This window comes from Leptidea sinapis, chromosome 1, assembly GCF_905404315.1.
Source record: "Leptidea sinapis chromosome 1, ilLepSina1.1, whole genome shotgun sequence".
Classification (NCBI taxonomy): Eukaryota; Metazoa; Arthropoda; class Insecta; order Lepidoptera; family Pieridae; genus Leptidea; species Leptidea sinapis.
Window position 1 is genome coordinate 17,236,305 of NC_066265.1, and position 22,998 is coordinate 17,259,302.

A 22,998-nucleotide genomic window follows, 5' to 3' on the forward strand; every position below is an offset into this window, starting at 1 on the left:
CCCCCTGTCCCGTGTTTATAATTACATGTACAGTCCATTGCCCTTGTAGTTGTATATTTGTTGCATTAGATCAGGTTTTAAAGCAGTAATAATCCCTTCGGTGGGTGGGATGTTCAGAATGTATTCGTTCATGACGCTTAAAAGCAATATTATTTATAAATGTTTAAACTTCCAATAAAAAGATGGCGTTGTACTTACTATTATTAATCTCAATCGCGCTGTGGTTGCGTTAGGTATACGAAGATGGGGCGACGTCCGCGTGTACCTGGACGCCGCCTAATTGAGAGTTTATATGGAAGATGGTGCCGGCACTCATGCTGGCACGCGCCAGGAGGAGTACCGGATGTGTTAATAACGCCGTTCCCGGACTCCTCCTACCAAGGCGTGGTATGGTACACCGTGTGGTTTTAGTCGGTTCGATTCCGACACACCACCCTACCGAAAACCCCGGTGGGGTGACGGCCCGTGGAGGTTTCCACACGTATAAAAAAAAAAGGTATACGAAGATGTATATAATGCTACTATTTCCTGTACTGAGATTTTGTCACTCCCTACTTAGTCGTGTTTTGCTAACATTACGTATGTGTGTGATGCAATTGTCACATCTATTCACCAGCTAATGCTTGATGCTTGCCGAATGCCCATTGCCCGCTATAATCTACTACCTTCAACAACAATGTAAATTTCGTACATATTTCCTATTTTTTCAATTATGTTGTGATTAAATGATAAATAACTTCTAGTAGTAACAATTAATACAAACAAATAACGGGCCCAACATTAGTCGGTCGCGCTATACCGTCACAAACGCCATAATATCTTGATCGTCGCGACTCGCGAACGCTTTGCACATAATATGATCAATGGCTGTCCTTGAGTTGGCTCGCGAACCAAAAAAGCTGTCAAGTTGCATATTATTGATCATAAACTATATTGATATGTGTTCCAAGAACAGGTTTATCTTATCTGTATTCTTTAATTGTGTGTTAATAATAAACACCGATGAAGTGTCGTCTACATTTAAAACATAGTCCAACTCTCTTAAAAGATTAGAACTGGCAAGCCGTAGATGTATACAAACACATCAGCAGACGATAATGAATGTAGTTACTAGTCGTAACTCGTATTGACTCAGTGAGTATCAACTATCAGTCACAGCCACAGTGATGAACGGTCGTGCACGCGTCTCTCTGCTGTGTTTGTGTGTCTGTGACGTCATCTTGTTCAGTGATCGTGCGCAGGCGCAGGTCTACGACTACAATGTCACCATCGAAGCTTTCACACCGCGAGGCTTCAGGATCTCAATACCAGGTGATCAAACAACTCTGACAGCAGCTAACGAACTTAGCTAACGCAATGGTGGTACCATTGTGTGAATTATTTAAAAAAAAATTGTGTGCATGTATCTTTACTCGCGATTGAAGTAAAACTTAATTATAATTAACTTTAGGAATAATGAACAGATACACATATATATATATATATATATATATATATATATACTTTTTTTGCTTATCTGAAAGCTCATAGACAAAATATGTAATTTTCGTTTACCCTTGTTTGTCCCACCTATTCTAGGACATCCAGTAGGTATATAACAAATATTTTAAAAAATCTGAAAGACAAGAAGATTTAATTTGTGCCATTAAATATATACTTACATTAATTAAAGCCGTGCTATTAATAAATAATTGAATAAAAATAATTAAATTATTCGTATCACACATATCAATATAACGTTGATATTGAATATTAACAATATGGCTCTATGGGCTCGGACCTTTTGCCTGTCGGATGGATGAAGAAAAATTAACGAATGTCGCGAACGTCAGACTGAGAACTTTTATTTATTATTTATTACAAAGTAGTCATAAATGAACAAATACACTTGGATATTTTCAGAAAATATTACTGAGCAATTTGAAACTTATTTTAATTTGTTACTTCCGTCATAAAAAATATTCTGAGTTACCTCCAAGTCACGCCTAAAGAAGTTTTACTTCAAAAAACCATTGATCATTCAACCTCCGCCGAAAGAGTCCTGAAGGCGATTTAATTTACAAATGGATCTATTCAATCAACAATTAATGTCACAGCGAGTCTCAAGTAACATTTTTAAAATTGATTTCAGATGATTCGCGGATCAAATTCTTTTACATCGAGTACTTGTTGTACAAATCGAATCAATTTGTGAATTCGTCGCGGCAGTTTGTGACTGAGGCGAAAGACGGGCACCGCGCGGTCGAGGACCGGAACGTGACGCTCTCCGTGGGGGACGTGGTGCGCTGGACCAGCTTTGTGGCGCTAGAGTGGGGGGACATAACCCCCGCGGACCAGTACGGACTGAACCTTGAGTACCACACGAGCGGGGTGGCTAAGCCGTACCACAACTCTATAATACGCGGTACGTACTCGTGTATATCCACGGATAAAAACACACATAAAATATATTTAATAATTATTTAGCAATAAATAACTCAATAAATTCTCAATTTGAATATAAAACATGAATAATTTGTATCTTACAGAAGTTGTCACTCGAAAGAATCTGGTCAGTCCGAGAACGTCCAACATAATTCGAACGCAAGTAAACAATAAGGAGGTTGCACCGAACCAAGTCATATTCAAGGACGAGTTCGAGGGTCGCGCGCTCCGGCGGGATCTGTGGCACGTGGCGCACTACGTCCCAGTCGACCACCCCGTAGGTACCGACTACCACCCGCTCCCCGGGACCTGTAGCACGTGGCGCACTACGTCCCAGTCGACCACCCCGTAGGTACTGACTACCACCCGCTCCCCGGGACCTGTGGCACGTGGCGCACTACGTCCCAGTCGACCACCCCGTAGGTACCGACTACCACCCGCTCCCCGGGACCTGTGGCACGTGGCGCACTACGTCCCAGTCGACCACCCCGTAGGTACCGATTACCGCCCGCTCCCCGGGACCTGTGGCACGTGGCGCAATACGTCCCATTCGACCACCCCGTAGGTACCGACTACCGCCCGCTCCCCGGCACCTGTGGCACGTGGTGCACTACGTCCCAGTCGACCACCCCGTAGGTACCGACTACCACCCGCTCCCCGGGACCTGTGGCACGTGGCGCACTACGTCCCAGTCGACCACCACGTAGGTACCGACTACCGCCCGCTCCCCGGGACCTGTGGCACGTGGCGCAATACGTCCCAGTCGACCACCCCGTAGGTACCGACTACCGCCCGCTCCCCGGGACCTGTGGCACGTGGCGCACTACGTCCCAGTCGACCACCCCGTAGGTACTGACTACCACCGGCTCCCCGGGACCTGTAGCACGTGGCGCACTACGTCCCAGTCGACCACCCTGTAGGTACCGACTACTGCCCGCTCCCCGGGACCTGTGGCACGTGGCGCACTACGTCCCAGTCGACCACCCCGTAGGTACCGACTACCGCCCGCTCCCCGGGACCTGTGGCACGTGGCGCACTACGTCCCAGTCGACCACCCCGTAGGTACCGACTACCGCCCGCTCCCCGGGACCTGTGGCACGTGGCGTACTACGTCCCAGTCGACCACCCCGTAGGTACCGACTACCGCCCGCTCCCCGGGACCTGTGGCACGTGGCGCACTACGTCCCAGTCGACCACCCCGTAGGTACCGACTACCGCCCGCTCCCCGGGACCTGTGGCACGTGGCGCACTACGTCCCAGTCGACCACCCCGTAGGTACCGACTACCGCCCGCTCCCCGGGACCTGTGGCACGTGGCGCACTACGTCCCAGTCGACCACCCCGTAGGTACCGACTACCGCCCGCTCCCCGGGACCTGTGGCACGTGGCGCACTACGTCCCAGTCTACCACCCCGTAGGTACCGACTACCGCCCGCTCCCCGGGTCTAATATATATAATATAGTAAAATATCAGCCTACTAGAGCAAAATAAAATACGCGACCAAGAGACTGGCATCTGGAAACATTCAAGTTGATAAACATCCGAGCCCTAATACAATTTATTTTTGATAAAATATTACTAAATTCAAGAAAAATTATGATTTCAATACATTCAATTCAACAAAAAAGAATAAACTTTACGTGCCGTTTAATAAGTTAGCTATAGTTAAGTTCTCCTTCATATGTCTTGGTATTTTATTTTACAATAAACATCAGAAAGTATTCTATGACTCACTCAGTACAGATTCAAGAAGTATATTGAAGCTTCTTTGAGAAAAAAAGCTAACTGTAGTATAGCATATAGAGGGATGCATGGTCCTGCTCAGACAACTTTCAATTGTATATTATATTGGGTAGACTAAGTTGTTTTATGATTTAAAAGGTGGGCTACGAGTTTCTTATCAGTTCTTCTCCCCATGTCATAGCCCCTTTACGAAGTGATGTAACTTCATGACGCTTACCAAGTGTTTCCATTTAAACTACTGTAGTTTTATCCGTGTTTTAATGAGAAACAGCTACAATAACATTAGAATACAAAAGTAAATTTCGCCGCTATATACAAGGCTATAATAGTTCAGATGGGACATTGGGTGATCCGGAAAGCAGAAGACTCCGGTTTGAATCCAGATGTCTTGTTAGTTTTGTTTTTTTCAAGTTTTGTACATTCTTAAAAATGCGAGCAAGGCTAGGGCGTTCGGACATTATTTATAATATATAATATTGACACACTTTTTACACTAATTATCTTGCCCCAATTAAGCATATATAGCCTGTGTTATGGGTTACAAGACAATGATATATTTAATACAATATACTTACTTAAACATATATAAATTCATATAAACATACTTATAATCATACATAAATACATTTAAACATCCATGACTCGGAAACAAACATCCATATTCATCATATAAATGCTTGCACCTACCGGGATTCGAAACCGGGATTCGAATTTATAAATCCAGTGTCCTGATATTTGTTCCCAGTGAACTCCTAAATGAACGCATTTTAATGGGGAAACATCATGGAGGGTGGAGTCGTATGCAGCTCCTGACGCAATGTTCGTGTCCTATGTCCAGGAACACCCATTCGTGTCGTACCAGGACGACCTCTACAACCCAACGGTGCTGGTAGAACGAGGAGCGCTGCACATCCGCCCACTGTTGCAGCAGAACCTGCCCTTCTTCAACAACGAGTCTCTCTACTCCGGCACTTTGGACCTGAGGAACAGGTGACGATATGACAGGCTCACACGCGCCAGAGCTGGCGTAGTGACGTAACCAACCTGTATATAATTGTTATGTTTTTAAAGTGATAACCCTCAGTATTAAGTACAATAATTAAGGTTTTTAAAATATGAAGAGTGCACGAGCGCTGGAGTACCAGTACGTACGTTGTCTTCCGGAGCCAAACTTTGGAACGAACTTACTCCCGACGTTCTCACACGAGAACCTTGACTGGTGCTGCTCCTACACGCTTGTCTCCTGTTCTACAAACACAGAATGAAACATGTTAGTTGAGTACAGCAGCTGCCCTGGTATGACCCGGCAGGTGCACGGGTTCCATGTGCTGGGTGGAAGGCGCAGGGTCGCTGATCCTGCCCCCCGTGGTCAGCGGCCGCATTCGTTCCCGATTCGCGTTCCAATACGGGACCGTCGAGATCCGCGCCAAGCTGCCTCGCGGCGACTGGATCTACCCAGGTAGTGTTATATTTTATAATATTATGTACCACAGTGGGCTTCCTCCTAATTGACCATTAAAACACAATGTATCTCGCAAGTCATACATATGTATTATATTAAATTAGTTTGTTTAGTACGATGGCGAAGTCAATCTATTTATTTAAAACATAAAATATTTCCAATATTAATATGGTCACTATAAGATGTTGTTAGGTTAGCTAACTATGTAATAAGTAAAGACAGAAAAACCCTCATGTAGAGACTAAATAAATTGGCCGACTTAGTATTACATGGATCTCACAAGTTTTAAGCTATTAAACATATATTTCTTCATCGTTCATTCATCATCAGGCTGAAGACGCACTGCTGGACAAAGTCCTCTCCCAAAGATTTCCACGACGATCGGTCTTGCGCTGCACTCATGCAACGTATTCCAGCGATCTTGACCAGATCGTCGGTCGATCTTGTGGGGGGCCTACCAACAAAGCGTCTTCCGCTATGTGGTCGCTATTCGAGGACTTTACTGCCCTAACGGCCATCTGTCCATCGAACTATGTGCCGTGCCCATTGCCGCTTCAGTTTCGCAATCATTTGGGCTATATCATTGACTTTGGTTCTCCTACGGATATCCTCATTTTTGATTCGATGTCGCAGGGATATTCCGAGCATAGCCCTCTTCAAAGCACTCTGAGCGACCAAGAGCAATTTCATCAGGCCCATAGTTAGCGACCACGTCTGCGTACCGTAAGTCATAATTGGCAACACACACTGGTTGCAAACCTTCGTCTTCAATCACTGTGTTTGGGACGAGAAGGCTTTACGGAGCTCCCCGAACGCTGCCCATCCGAGTTTGATTTGACGAGAGACCGCTTTCGCGAAATTGGACCTGCCTAACTGGATTATTTGTGCGAGGTAGACGTACTCGTCGACAATTTCAAACGTACAGTTTCCCAATTGTTATGGCTTGTTCAATAGCTCCTTATAAAAGGTAAGGATGCAGCACACTGCAGTTAATCTTGATAATCTCCAACGGAAACCCCGTATTCTGGCTCCGCTATCCATCCTTCACCAAACCTACATATTACACCGCCACGTTTCTATTTTCAGAACTTCTCTTAGAACCAAAATATACGAAGTATGGCAGCCAGAGCTACTCCTCCGGTGTGATCAAAATTGCGATGGCCAGGGGAAACGTACACCTGAGTGACACCAACTACGAGAGCAGTGCACGTATCACCTCGCATAATAGTCTATTTCTCATTTGTTCACCATTACAGGATCACAAAAACATTCTTATTGTTATTGTTATTTTCGGAAGAGGAAGACAAACACGCGTACGGATCACTTAGTGTTAAGTGATCACCGCCGCCCACATTCTTCTGCAACAACAAAGAAATCACATGATTATTGCCAGCCTTTTCGAAAAGTATACGAGCTTTTTTTAATCGTCGTGGAAACACCGAAAGCTCATTCCATAGAGCGGTCGTACGTGGGTAAATGTTTTTTATGGAAAAGGAGGAAAAACTAGCGTACGGGTCACCTGGTGTTAAGTGATCACCGCCGCCCACATTCTCTTGTAACACCAGAGAAATCACCGGGGCGTTGCCAACTTATGAGGAAGATGCCACTGTTCAGGCATTATCTATAAATAAATTTAAATGTTTTATAAAAAAATGGCTCTGTCGTAAATCCTATTACTCCACTGCTGAATATCTAAATGATCGGACAGCCTGGGACTAGATTGAGATTATTTTATAGCGACTGTACAATATTGTATATTTTTATTGAAAAGAGCGCAAAAAAAAGAATGCTGGGAGAGTTTCTTGCGCCGCTTCTTCTCTCTCAGAGCGCCATTTGTTTCCGAAGCGGTAGTAGTATCTAGTAGTATAAGAAATGACATCAAAAAGAATTCTAAAGGAATCAATTTTGAGAAAATAAATGCCTTTTATGCCTTTTGATGTGTTCCTTGAAAACCGCACTGTAGAGGAATACCATACATTCAGATGGTGTGGATGATATCCTAGTTTGTGGCGTGTAGTTCGAAGGGCCAATGCGGCGGTAGAAGTCAGATCAATCGGCTGCCGGAACACTTCTCGTGGTAAATGCGGTAGAAGACACACAATGACGTGACGTCGCCACGAAACGCTTAGTGATCTAGCCGTTCACAGAGCACTGGATCCCGAGAATTCGAGCAGTAAAACTGCACCCCACCAGATCAGGTATAAGAGCAATACTTGTAGAGCTTAAGAATGTGGCCGACCTGACGTATTGTAGTTAGCAACTACAACATGATTCTTGAAAATATTGCAAAACCATGTTATGAAATTTACGAGATTTAATAATAACGTATCATATAGCGTTATTTTGGGAATGGAGCAACCGTATATTAAAATTAACTAATAAAATTTTATTTATATTTTAACAAAATTTTATTAAAAAAAAAGTAGAAGCGCTGAATTTTTTGCGCCCGATACTCTCAAATCGCATTAATGTTCTCGAATGCGTGATAGTTTTTGACTGTATAGATTTACAAGAGCGACATCTCTAGTCAATTTCCTAATATGCAAATGTTGGGGTTGAGCAGGTTATCAACTGTAAAGTAGATCCTGTAGGTGAAGCCACAACCTAAGACTTGAACAAAGCATACAAGATTTTATGACGATACGTCACTCGAATGCTTAGCTCAGTTGGCAGAGCACTGGCACGTAACGCCAGAGGTTCGTGGTTTCGAGTCCCGCATCATTCATAAAATTATGTTTTCAAATTTTATTTGTGTAAATTCTTAATACAAAAACTCACAATATATCCAATAGCTTAGATAAAAAATATCAAATTGTGAAAATGATAGCTTTTAACTATCACAAACAAATGTTATTGGCAGCGACGTGTGGAGTTCGGAGTTCAAACAATAATATTTATAATAGCTCAGACAGACGACAGAGCACTGATAAACAGTTATGTATCATTTTGTTTCTTAAAATGTCGGCTTCAAACATTTTTAAACAAGCTGTTCGATATTACGTGGGTAACACTGAAAATGCTTAGAACTGGCCAGTTAGAAACATTGCTTATGAAAACTTTCTTTGAATTTCAATTTTAGAACTCTTTGGTAAACGAATGTAGTATATTGCATTCATTTGTCATTTATTTTTGTGAATTGGCGGCAAATCTAAAACTCTTGTTACTCGTGAAAATGAACCTAACGCGAGAAAATTTTTGGTCAATGATTTATTATGATTTTCGTTGTGGGCTTATTTAACAACAAAGCTATGATAGGCTGCGATTAGCATTTCTTAATGAAGCTGCATTTCGTGCCACCATTTACAATTGGTTTGACGATCTAAAGCGTGGACGTAGTAATCTCAATGATGATCCGCGTGAGGGACGTCCTTTAACAGAGACTACTGAAGATAACATCAGTGCTGTGCGACGCATGATAAAGGAAGATAAGAGAGTGACCTATCAGCAGATACAAGCTTAAACATTGGTATGAGTCAAGTTCAAAAAATATTACACGAACATTTAAGCGTCAGGAAGCTTTGTACCAGATGGAATCCCCATACTGTAACCAACCGCGACGACTATAAACACCTTCGCATGGACTGGTGTCGCCAAATGTTAGATAAGTTCAACGGCGGTGACTCAAATGCTGTATTTGACATTGTCACAGGTGATGAAAGCTGGATATATTGCTACGGACTCGTAACCAAAAGACAATCAGCTCGGTGGGTGTTTCCTTTCGAGGATCGGCCAACTAAGATAAAGAAAGTTGGAAGTCAAGAAAAAAAGATGATTACCTCATTCTTTGGTCGGAAAGGTCATTTCGCGACAGTTGTGCTAGAAGATAGAAGGATAGTTACTGCAGACTGGTATGTCAATCGCTGTTCGTCTGTTATCTTGGAAAAAATTCGACATCAGCGCCCTCGAAGCAGGATCCTCCTTCACCACGACAATGCTTCAGCGCACTCCGCAAAATGGACTGTTGAATATTTGACTATGGCAGGTGTCGAGATAATGACTCATCCGCCATACAGACCTGACTTGGCGTCCTGCGACTTTTATTTATTCCCAAGAACTAAAGATTTATCTTTAGTTCTTGGGTATGGGTAGTATCTCAAATTTTAATTTGAGATATTCGCTTTACGAGCACTGAAGATGCGGTGAGAGCTTACGAAAATGCCATAGAAGAGACCCCTAACGAAGAATGGACCCACTGCTTTTGTCAGTGGTTCCAACGAATACGACGATGTGTACAGAGGAATGGAGATTACTTCGAAAAAAAAATAAAAGTATTGGCAACTTTCTACATTAAGCCGTTTTTTATTTTCTAAAAATTTTCAGTGTTACCTAGGTAGAAGTGAACTGTATATTGTTTGGGTAGGCTTAATAAAAACAATGGTGAAAAAAAAACAATGCTTATACCACCCATCTTTACTGCTAATGACCACAAACAGCATACCGAAATCAACGTGGTTTCAACAATGGCACCTTAGCATGTCCGGTCTTCACTGTTGAAATTATCTGGCAATTTATACGAACACAAGGAAAAAATATAAAAAAGAGTTATGTGGATATAATATATGTACCAGAGATAACATAATAATAATAATATATGTACAGGTGCTACAGGCGGGTCCAATATTAAACGCTGTGTGCAAGGGGCCGTTCACTTATTATAAAAGAAAACTGTTTGATGGAAGCCCCTGGAGCGATGACTTTCATGTGTACTCGGTGACCTGGACGCCTGGTGAGTTGAGCAAGCATCTTACAATAACATCCAATGTTGAGCCAGCTGCTTACAATAACAACCAATGATGTGCACGCTGCTTACAATAACTACCAAAGATGAGCAAGCTCCTTACAATAACATCCAATGTTGAGCCAGCTGCTTACAATAACAACCAATGATGTGCACGCTGCTTACAATAACAACCAATGATGTGCACGCTGCTTACAATAACTACCAATGTTGAGCAAGCATCTTACAATAACATCCAATGTTCAGCCAGCTGCTTACAATAACAACCAATGATGTGCACGCTGCTTACAATAACTACCAATGTTGAGCAAGCATCTTACAATAACATCCAATGTTGAGCCAGCTGCTTACAATAACAACCAATGATGTGCACGCTGCTTACAATAACTACCTATGTTGAGCAAGCATCTTACAATAACATCCAATGTTGAGCCAGCTGCTTACAATAACAACCAATGATGTGCACGCTGCTTACAATAACTACCAATGTTGAGCAAGCTTCTTACAATAACATCCAATGTTGAGCAAGCATCTTACAATAACATCCAATGTTGAGCCAGCTGCTTACAATAACAACCAATGATGTGCACGCTGCTTACAATAACTACCAATGATGAGCAAGCTCCTTACAATAACTGCCAATGTTGAGCAAGCATCTTACAATAACATCCAATGTTGAGCCAGCTGCTTACAGTAACAACCAATGATGTGCACGCTGCTTAAAATAACTACCAATGATGAGCAAGCTCCTTACAATAACTACCAATGTTGAGCCAGCTGCTTACAATAACTACCAATGTTGAGCAAGCCACTTACAATAACTACCAATGTTGAGCAAGCTGCTTACAATAACTACCAATGTTGAACAAGCTCCTTACAGTAACAGCCAATGTACATTTTATTAATTTAACTTGTTGTTAACCGTGACTTCGTCCGCATAGAATTAACAACAAAAGTGTGTTCAGTTCAATGCAGCTAGAAAAATAAATATTGTATTATTTGTAAATTAATACTCAGTACCATGTTGAAATTTATTCTTTTAGAGTCTTTATTACGTGTTTTATTTGTTTAATTTTTTTATATTGTGTTTTTTTTGTATTAACCTCATTGAAAAATCTCTGTATATACAATTTGGTGTATGATTTTCATGATCTAAAACAACCTAGATTTAACTAAGGGTTGCGCAACCCTTAGTTAAATCTATGCCAGGTTTGCTCTTTTGACTTGTGTGTTGAATGTCATAGAAAAAAAATGATGTTGATGGGAATTTGCAGTCTTTTGAATTCAAAGTTATAATTTTTTCAAGCCACTAGGGCCCCTTATTCTTTCCCTAAATTAAAAATGGCCTATAAAAAGGCCTATCAAAATAGATCCAGACGTTTCGGAGATAGCCTCGCGTTACATGTATTTTAATTTTAAGCGAAACTCTAATTTTAATAAATAAAAGTAATATTAAAGTAGCCTATTTTATGCGCCGTAAAGTTAACTATCTGCCAGTTAAAGTCACGTCAAAGGTGGTCCAGACATTTCGGAGATTATCTGGAACAAACAGACAGACCAACAAACAGATAAAATAAGATAATTGTGTGTATATTGATGTAGTATGTTTGTGTATATCTATAAATTTGCATGTGACTAGTTTCTATCGAGATGGCAGTGGATGGCCAGGTTTGGGTGAGCTACAAGCCTGGCGCCGCGGGCCTGCGCTCGTGGCTGCCCAGGGCGTGTGGGAGGGCCTGGTACGACCTGCTCGACTCCCCCCATAAGATTGCGCCATTTGACAGCTATGTGAGTACGCATGTTGTCACTATTGAACAACTAACTATATGGGCATGAAATTAAACAAAAGAGTTTATGTAAGCACTCTTTTATAATCTCTCGTCCCACTAGCAAGACACAGAGTAAGTTTTTTTTTTGCGGTAGCATGACGTAGGGCGAAATAAAAACTAACAGTTCTCTTACCGGATATATATATATATATATATAAATTATAATAGTGAATTGACACAGATGTCGCTCATTCCGGATATAGACAAATTATTTGCTCGGCGATTATTTTTTGCATATTAAAATGAAATAAACCAACTGTCACTGAGATAGAATATTGTTGATTGCAGTTAACGTGAATTGGTTCTGGAACATATTCAGTTCATCACCTCTCTTATTCAGTTTGAGAACGTGCGATGAGTTAATTTTCAATAGTAATCTTCAGATGCGACAGAGCTCCTTTTTACAAATAATAGATAAAAACTAAAAACACGCTTTTCAAGAAACAAAAACTAAAGAAAAACGTGAGACAACACGGTACGCCTGGCAGATGTGAAACATCGAAATTATCATGTACAGGTTATTTGGATAAAAGGATAGTTTACGACAGGATCCCCGATATACTGAGTTTCTGATCAACTAAATTGGTGTCAGATATTTTGCCACCAACTTACCGACAACTTGTCGTTAGCGACACTTTGTTCGCAACTTGCGACAAAGTTGGCAACTATCTGTTGATGTAATATTTCACAAAACTCCATGAAAAACTTGTCTTCAACTTGACATGAAATACTTTCAAACAGCTTTCTATTTATTTACGCCAAATAATATAAAAGCTAAAATAAATAATCGAAATGTGGGCCTTCTAGCATCTATAAGAAATGAAACTTCAACGGACAAAGTAAAAACACATTTCAAAGAAAAGTATTTAAGAAAAAATATTGGCAACAATTTTTTTTTCCCAAATTAAACAATCGATAGAATGTTGAATAAAAAATATTAAAAAAACGGTCAATAAAATGTTGATTAAAAAAATGTTTAAAAAAACCTATTGTGTGCAATTCACAAGTGGTTGACGTGAAACAATTCAATGAATCATTTGCCCGTTTATGTCTCTATTGTCTCACTTTTTCGTTTCATCGAGTTTCAAATCACAACGATTCTAAAGAAGAAGAAAAGAAAATACTAATTTTAATGTATAATTTCAAAATTAATATTTTATTACATCATATCGTCTGTATCGCCATACCATCAATCAGGTTTTTCCTCGCTCATAGATGTTCCTTAACTCACTAGCTCTTAACTCTTTCATCAAAAAACTACGTCTATTGTCACAAAGTCGGTCAAAATCGGATGATTCGTTCGTGAGTTAAAAAAAGAAAAGAGAAAAAAATTTGATGAGAGAAAACCGGAAAAAGTGTTATTTCGGAATCCATTCCAAATTTCGAGTTCGGTCATCTCTTTCTCACACCGCGGACCACAGACAAATATACTACGTTCATTCTTCATAAGCGATCCAAACGCCATTCAGTAAAAGACAAGTCATGGTACGAATTTTAGTGATTCAGTTTAGGTACCTAAACTGTACTGCATCGGAATCGCATCGCTTATTAAAAGTTGATGGTAGGCCCTCAGTTCATCTTCATTTTCAAGATTTCATTTAAAAGATTTGCCGTTTGAAAATTCTTAAAAACAGTGTTTTATTAAACTTTCACCAGACATGATTTTTTCAAATTACTTCGAAATTTAATAACTGATCAAATGCATGTTCTGAGTTCTTTTATAGAATATAAAGGTATTATTGAAATTTTATGAGACTTTTGAGCTCAAAGAGCTCAAATCGTCTTACGTACAATTTGAAGCATTTAGGTATGGAATTAGTGGGAAGTTTCAGGGATGGCCTTTAGGGTTAACCGTTTTCCTAATTTTTTATATGCGTAATCTACGAAATAATAAAATGATATAGTAAAGAAGGAATACAGAAATTATTAAATTGACACCAATCCTTGAGCAGTGTACAGTGTTTCAAATTAATCCGAGGTTTTGAGAATCACGTTCAAATATTCCGTTACATACAGAGATATTAACACATTATATATGTAAAAATAATATTAGTATCCGTCATAATAATAATTATATATATATATATATATATATATATTTGAAAGTGGGAGAGTCACGCTGCTGCCTTATGACGTCAGCACAATCGGGCCAGACTCGTCCGGGTTACTTACCACACTCGCACAGAATACCGGCGTGAAGTAGCGGCCTAGTGCCGCTATGTTTCGCATAGGTTAGTGTCGAGGACCGGAGGCCTTTCCCCCCCCCCCCCCCCCCCCAACAAAATATGAGAGCGATCCTAAAAAATAAATTACCCCAGGAGGGTACCGGCTCTTGTAGAGCCGGAGAATCCCTCCCCGAGCATTCGCGCTCGGGCTGCCCCTCGTATTCTGGGGAGGGCGTACCGCGTATGTCACAGGACAAACAGGGCAGCAACACTACGGCACCCCGCTCCACGCTTAATGTGGACTTTTGTAACATCCGGGGAATTCACTCCAACTTAAACGCCGTCCACCACCACCTTGAGACGGCGCAGCCGGCCTTGTGTTTCCTTACGGAGATATCTCGACCTAGCGATACGTCATATTTAACGTACCCCGGGTACAAAATTGAGCATAATTTCATGCCTCATGCCGGGGTATGTGTGTACGTTAGGGAGGATATCTGCTGTCGCCGTCTCGGCAATTTTGAGGGTAGGGGCCTGTCTACTCTCTGGCTCCGCGTAGATTTAGAGGACCGCGTCCGCATCTATGCGTGTGTCTACAGGTCCCATAGTGGTAACGCAGAAACGGATCACCTCATGGGCTGCGTTCAAGCGGCATTTGATGACGTGCTTGCTCAGAACCCCTCCGCTGAAATCGTAGTCTTGGGTGATTTCAACGGGCACAATGCCGAATGGCTTGGATCACGTACCACAGACTACGCAGGGCGATCTGTGCATAATTTTGCATTGGCGTATGGTCTGTCCCAATTGGTTGAGTCGCCGACGCGGCTCCCGGATGTGGATAGCCACATGCCGTCCTTATTAGATCTTCTGCTGACTACACATCCCGATGGTTACCAGGTCTCTGTCGACGCCCCTCTCGGAACGTCCGACCATTGCCTGGTCAGGAGTGTAGTGCCTATCCGACGCAACGTCGTGTTTGGCACTACAAGTCAGCAGATTGGGATAGGATGCGTTCCTTTTTTGCATCCTACCCTTGGGGCAGGTTGTTTCCTTTCAGATGATCCTAGTGCCTGCGCCGTTGCAGTAGCCGATGTGATACTGCAGGGCATGGATATTTTTATACCAAGCTCTGTAGTACCGATCGGTGGCAGATCACAGCCCTGGTTCGATGCGTCAGTTAAAGCAGCATCTGACTGCAAAAAACAGGCGTATCGAACTTGGGTTGCGGCGCTGGGCTCAAAGGATCCGAACTGCAAAGTTCTGAAGAGGAAATATAACCGTGCCTCCAGATTTTTTAAGCGGCAAATCGCCCGTGCGAAATCGAAGCACGTCGTCAAAATTGGCGAGCAGCTTTCCAGTTACCCGAACGGAACACGCAAGTTCTGGTCGTTGTCGAAAGCTGCTCTTGGTAACTTCAACCAGCCGTCCATGCCGCCGTTGCACATGAGGAATGACACCCTGGCCCATACGGCAAAAGAGAAAGCCGATCTCCTGTGCACTCTTTTTTCCTCCAACTCGACTCTTGACGACAACGGAAAAACACCGCCGACCATCCCGCGGTGTCAGAGCTCCATGCATGAAGTACAGTTCCGATAGAAAACTGTTAGGCGAGCTCTGTTTTCGTTGGACGTCAGGAAGTCGAGCGGGCCGGATGGCATTTCTCCAATCGTGCTTAGAACGTGTGCCCCTGAGTTGACGCCGGTGCTAACGCGTTTATTCCGGCACTCTTATTCAAAAGGCGTAGTCCCTGATTCATGGAAGTCAGCCCTTGTCCATCCGATCCCAAAAAAAGGAGACAGTTCGGATCCGGCAAACTACAGGCCTATTGCTATTACCTCCCTACTCTCCAAAATTATGGAGAGCATAATTAACCGCCAGCTCTTGGTATACCTTGAGGGTCACCAGTTGATCAACGATCGGCAGTACGGCTTTCGCCATGGTCGGTCGACTGGCGATCTTCTGGTATACCTAACACACAGATGGGCGGCGGCTATTGAAAGCAAGGGGGAAGGCCTGGCAGTTGGTCTGGATATAGCGAAGGCCTTAGATCGTGTATGGCACAAGGCGCTCCTCGCAAAACTTCCATCATTTGGGCTTCCTGAGAGCTTATGCAAGTGGACCTCCAGCTTCCTCACTGGGCGCAGCATACAGGTCGTTATCGACGGTTATTGCTCGAATCCCAAGCCCGTAAACGCTGGAGTGCCCCAAGGCTGTGTGCTATCTCCCACGCTGTTTATTCTGCATATCAATGATATGTTGGACACCGCCAACATGCATTGCTATGCAGACGACAGCACTGGTGATGCCGTATACACGGGCCATGCAGGTCTCTCTCGGGAAAACGTCGACCAGTGCCGGGTGAAACTTGTGTCTTCTATCGAGTCCTCTCTCGAGAAGGTCGCGGAATGGGGTAAGTTGAACCTTGTCTAATTTAACTCCCAGAAGACTCAAGTTTGCGCGTTTACCACTAAAAAAACCCCATTTGCCGTATCACCGCTCTTCGAGAACACTTCCCTTAAAGCCTCGCCTAGTATCGGAATACTGGGTCTCGAAATCTCGAGCAATTGCCAATTCCGTGGCCATCTGGAGGGCAAAGCCAAACTGGCTTCAAAGAAACTGGGCGTCATAAATAGAGCACGGCAATACTTCAAGCCGGCCCACATTCTAGCGCTCTACAAAGCGCAGGTCCGGCCTCTCATGGAGTATTGCTGTCATCTCTGGTCTGGCGCACCCCAGTATCAGCTCGATCCATTTGACCGCGTGCAACGCAGAGCAGCTCGAATTGTCGGGGACCCAGTATTCTGTGAACGGCTGGATCACTTGGCGTTGCGTAGAGACGTCGCTTGATTGTGTGTCTTCTACCGCATTTATCACGGGGAGTGTTCCGAAGAGCTGTTCAACCTGATTCCTGCCGCCGAATTTCACCTTCGCACGACACGCCACAAGTTACGATATCATCCCCACCACCTGGATGTGTGGCGGTCCTCCACAGTGCGGTTTTCAAGGAGCTTTCTTCCTCGTACCACGAAGCTGTGGAATGAGCTTCCTTGTGCGGTGTTTCCGGGACGATACGACATGGGTACCTTCAAGAACATGAACAAACATACAAAACTGGTAGTATATTATGCACTAGCTGATTCAGTCTTAAGCTATGGTCTAAATATTTACGGTAAAACGTTTAAGACTTACTTAAACGAGATTGAAAAAATTCAAATTAGACTATTAAAACTAATAATTGGAAGCAAGGAAAAGGAAAAATACGGAAAAAATTATGTATATATATTTAAAGACTTAAAAATACTGCCAGTAACTAACAAAGTAAACTATTTAATAACAAAAGAAAATTATTACACAAATAGATTTAAAAACCCTGTTAATCTGAGGGAAAATTTGAGAAAGAATATCAGGAATATTTATATAATACCAAAAATAAGTAACTACTATGGGGAAAGATTAAGGGAATATGTTGTGCCAAAAATTTTTAATAGTATAGAATGGTTAAGAGAGGATAAAAAAGACTGTAGAGTAGTACTTAAGAAAAAATTAAAAGAGCACTTTCTTAAAGTCTCCACATAAGCCTTAATATTTAAAGTAGTATAGTTTAGTTATATGTATACAGGTAAGATTTTAAAATGTTTTTAGGAATATTATGAATTGATAACTAAGTAATGATATGTGTGTAATGTTATATGTGTATTAGTAATAGTGTATAATATAACGAACAAATTAGGTATAATTTATTATAGATGCACAATAGTATAATATTGTCTAAGAGCGTAAAGTCGCCAACAAACTGTTGCAACAGTTTGGCGAGATGTAAAATTTAAGTACCAACTGTGCATATATTTATGATTAAATAAATTTATAAAAAAAAAAGAAAAGCGCGTACACCTTCCTTAAAGGCCGGCAACGCTCTTGTGATTCCTCTGGTGTTGCAGGAGAGTGTGGGCGGCGGTGATCACTTAACACCAGGAGACCCGTACGCTCGGTTGTCCTCCTATTCCATAAAAAAAAAAAAAAAATATGTCGTCGTTATATTGTCCAAGCCGTGATATTACAATTTCACTAGTGATATTATAATTAAACGGTAAATTGTCAATCGACGTCATTTCTTACAAATTAACGGCCTGGTTATAGTGACATTGTAATGTCACGGGTACACTATAGTGATATTGTAACGGCCGTTCCCAATATTCAGTCTACCTCTTACTTGGGATAAAAATTGTAACTAACTAAACTAACTAAAAACTAAACTAACTGTTGTTGACTTTTCTATCACAATAAACTCATCGACGGTAACTCATCTTATCCGTACACGCTGTCTGTCAATGGGACGACGTATAGCTTAACGACCAGCGATAGAAGTTTGTATGGAAATTACAATTCACGCGTCCCAATATAAGGCGATAAGAATGATTTGTAGGGTATATTGGGACAGCTTCAGATTATTGACAGCTAATTACTGACAGTAGAATGTAGTAATTTATCTCTATCTGTAGATAGTATATTGGGAACGGCCGTAAGGCAATAATATTTTGATAATTTTACTGCTCGTTAGTTTATGAGGCCACCTCTGATTGGTCTGTTTCTTGTATTTATTGTATAGTCAAGATTTTTTAGTTATGCACTAATATACTTACGACACATATAAAGCTAATAAAAGTGTGTCAAAAATGCAATTGTTGTGTTTTAGTTCTACCTGACAATTGGGCTTGCAGTCGGTGGATCCTCCGAATTTCCTGACGGCTTAATAACTGGATCAGATTGCCCAAAACCCTGGAGGAATAAGGACCCGAAGGCGAGTGTAAGGTTCTGGGAGCACCAGAACGAGTGGTGGCCCACCTGGAGCCAGCCGGAACTGATCGTGGACTACGTCAGAGTGACTTCAGTTTAATAAATATAATATGACTCGTTTGACTAATGTTCTTTGTTGGTTGCTTCTTAACTACCAGTGGGAGGCTCCTTTGCACAGGATGCCGGCAAGATTATGGGTACCACAACGGCAACTATTTCTGCCGTGAATGAGTAATGTGTAAACATTACTGTGTTTCGGTCTGAAGGGTGTCGTAGCAAGTGAATACTGAGCAAATGAGACTTAACATCTTATGTCTCAAGGCGACGAGCGCAATTGTAGCGCCGGTCAGAATTCTTGGGCTTTGCAAGAATCCTGAGCGGCAATGCATTGTAATGGGCAGGGCGTATCAATTACTATCAGCTGCACGTTCTGCTCGTTTCATCCCGTATTTTCATAAAAAAAAAATCTACAATAGATCTGAATTAAACTAAAATTCAAAAGAGCCGCAGTAAGCATAGATCTAGAGGACATTGGTGGAATTTGACGCCACGTCTTTATCCTTTATAAAGTCACACAGTTATGTTTATGAGGACACGTCTTGTAAAATTAAGATCGGGTCTGACTAGACGGTTATAAAACTGAAACGATCAATGATGACGTAGCACTGAACACACCGTGATAGAGACAAATTCCTCTACTGTTTGATCTGATCGTATCTCGAATATAACCAACTGTATTTATTTATTTTTTAAAGACACACTAACAAGCTATTCTGAATTACATAAAAATAAGAATAATATTAAACGAACATTACGAACAGAAAAACTTTTTTACACCTCTGTACATACCTGTAAAAAATCACAAGGCAAAGTACTTTATAGGTTAATTAATGTTATAAAAACAAATTATTTCTTATGTTGTATTCAACATACATTCATATGAGTAAATCAAACCATATTATATACAATAAAACACTATTATAAATAATACGGTTGCAAAGTCTTTTAAATTGTAGCACCGACATCCCAAACACATCCATTGAGTCAAAATTATTATTAAGGAGCTCATTAAGTAATCTCATAGAGCGCTGCAGTGGGGAGTGAAGAACAATATTAGTTCTCGGAATAGCAAGATGAGAGAATTGACGATTAGTAAGCCTTGCTCCGAGGCGGGGTATATTGAAATCAGCTGTATCAATATAATAACATTAATATTAACAGTAAACACTGTAGGACAGCTATAAAGGGATTGATTACATAAGAACTGAAGAAATGTTAAAGAAATAGAATGTTAATAATGTATAAGTAAGGATACGACATTTGTACATATTTCCACAAAACATAGACACACACACACACACACATATACATTAATTTTAAACCAATAAATTAAGTTAGTAGTAATGTAAACAAAAATTGTGTTTGTTTACCTTTTTTTGTTAATTAATTAAAGAATTTTGTGTATCAACTTAATGAATTGAAATTGAGGAAGAGTGGTGTCTTTTAATACAGGCATTAATTGCTTGCCGGAGGACACTATTTTTCGTATGAAAATAAGGAACGAGACGAGCAGGACGTTCAGCTGATTGTAATAGATACGCCCGGCAAATTACAATGCAGTGCCGCTCAGGATTATTGAAAAACCCAAAAATTCTGAGCGGAACTACAATTGCGCTCGTCACCTTGGAATAAGTTGTCAAGTCTCATTTGCACAGTAATTTCACTAGCTACGGCACCCTTCAGACCGAAACACAGTAATGCTTACACATTACTGCTTCACGGCAGAAATAGACGCCGTTGTGGTACCCATAATCTAGCCGGCATCCGTTACAAAGAAGCCTCCCACTGGAGCAGAAAGAAATAGGCGCGTTGTGATACCCAAAAACTAGCCGGCATCCGCTGCAAAGGAACCTCCCACTGGAGCAAAAATAGGATAGCACAATTAATTGTTACGTTCGTTTTAAATAGTGTAAATAAATATATTTGATTTTGATTTTTGAAACGATAACAAGAACTATCAACACTTTTTTTTTTTTTATGGAATAGGAGGACAAACGAGCGTACGGGTCTCCTGGTGTTAAGTGATCACCGCCGCCCACACTCTCCTGCAACACCAGAGGAATCACAAGAGCGTTGCCGGCCTTTAAGGAAGGTGTACGCGCTTTTCTTGAAGGTACCCATGTCGTATCGTCCCGGAAACACCGCACACGGAAGCTCATTCCACAGCTTCGTGGTACGAGGAAGAAAGCTCCTTGAAAACCGCACTGTGGAGGACCGCCACACATCCAGATGGTGGGGATGAAATCCAAACTTGTGGCGTGTCGTGCGAAGGTGGAATTCGGCGGCAGGAATCAGGTTGAACAGCTCTTCGGAACACTCCCCGTGATAGATGCGGTAGAAAACACACAATGAAGCGACGTCTCTACGCAACGCCAAATGATCCAGCCGTTCACAGAGTACTGGGTTCCCGACAATTCGAGCTGCTCTGCGTTGCACGCGGTCAAATGGATCGAGCTGATACTGGGGTGCGCCAGACCAGAGATGACAGCAATACTCCATGAGAGGCCGGACCTGCGCTTTGTAGAGCGCTAGAATGTGGGCCGGCTTGAAGTATTGCCGTGCTCTATTTATGACGCCCAGTTTCTTTGAAGCCAGTTTGGCTTTGCCCTCCAGATGGCCACGGAATTGGCAATTGCTCGAGATTTCGAGACCCAGTATTCCGATACTAGGCGAGGCTTTAAGGGAAGTGTTCTAGAAGAGCGGTGATACGGCAAATGGGGTTTTTTTAGTGGTAAACGCGCAAACTTGAGTCTTCTGGGGGTTAAATTGGACAAGGTTCAACTTACCCCATTCCGCGACCTTCTCGAGAGAGGACTCGATAGAAGACACAAGTTTCTCCCGGCACTGGTCGACGTTTTCCCAAGAGAGACCTGCATGGCCCGTCTATACGGCATCACCAGTGCTGTCGTCTGCATAGCAATGCATGTTGGCGGTGTCCAACATATCATTGATAAGCAGAAGAAACAGCGTGGGAGATAGCACACAGCCTTGGGGAACTCCAGCGCTCACGGGCTTGGGATTCGAGCAATAACCGTCGATAACGACCTGTATGCTGCGCCCAGTGAGGAAGCTGGAGGTCCACTTGCATAAGCTCTCGGGAAGCCCAAATGATGGAAGTTTTGCGAGGAGCGCCTTGTGCCATACACGATCAAAGGCCTTCGCTATATCCAGACCAACTGCCAGGCCTTCCCCCTTGCTTTCAATAGCCGCCGCCCATCTATGTGTTAGGTATACCAGAAGATCGCCAGTCGACCGACCATTGCGAAAGCCGTACTGCCGGTCGTTGATCAACTGGTGACCCTCAAGGTATACCAAGAGCTTAAGGTTAATTATGCTCTCCATGATTTTGGAGAGTAGGGAGGTAATCGCAATAGGCCTGTAGTTTGCCGGATCCGAACTGTCTCCTTTTTTTGGGATCGGATGGACAAGGGCTGACTTCCATGAATCAGGGACTACGCCTTTTGAATAAGAGTGCCGGAATAAACGCGTTAGCACCGGCGTCAACTCAGGGGCACACGTTCTAAGCACGATTGGAGAAATGCCATCCGGCCCGCTCGACTTCCTGACGTCCAACGAAAACAGAGCTCGCCTAACAGTTTTCTGTCGGAACTGTACTTCAGGCATGGAGCTCTGACACCGCGGGATGGTCGGCGGTGTTTTTCCGTTGTCGTCAAGAGTCGAGTTGGAGGCAAAAAGAGTGCACAGGAGATCGGCTTTCTCTTTTGCCGTATGGGCCAGGGTGTCATTCCTCATGTGCAACGGCGGCATGGACGGCTGGTTGAA

At 42.3% G+C, this 22,998-nt stretch overlaps 1 protein-coding gene across 3 annotated transcripts; it reads left to right on the plus strand.

Annotated features, from left to right (window-relative positions):
- Nucleotides 1-866: 866 nt before the first annotated feature.
- LOC126967857 (beta-1,3-glucan-binding protein-like) lies at nucleotides 867-19,278 on the plus strand. 3 transcript variants are annotated; one of them, XM_050812544.1, is made up of 9 exons: nucleotides 894-1,311; nucleotides 2,132-2,404; nucleotides 2,529-2,701; nucleotides 5,006-5,157; nucleotides 5,478-5,626; nucleotides 6,716-6,834; nucleotides 10,229-10,355; nucleotides 12,007-12,155; nucleotides 19,055-19,278. In XM_050812544.1, exons 1-9 carry the CDS (start codon nucleotides 1,167-1,169, stop codon nucleotides 19,253-19,255), a joined length of 1,488 nt encoding a protein of 495 aa, XP_050668501.1. In that variant the 5' UTR covers nucleotides 894-1,166; the 3' UTR covers nucleotides 19,256-19,278. The 3 variants fall into 3 exon arrangements, with proteins under 3 accessions (XP_050668508.1, XP_050668501.1, XP_050668517.1); XM_050812560.1 differs by lacking the exons at nucleotides 894-1,311; nucleotides 2,132-2,404; nucleotides 2,529-2,701 and adding an exon at nucleotides 2,707-2,772; XM_050812551.1 differs by lacking the exons at nucleotides 10,229-10,355; nucleotides 12,007-12,155; nucleotides 19,055-19,278 and having other exon boundaries at nucleotides 867-1,311; nucleotides 2,529-2,705.
- Nucleotides 19,279-22,998: the final 3,720 nt, after the last annotated feature.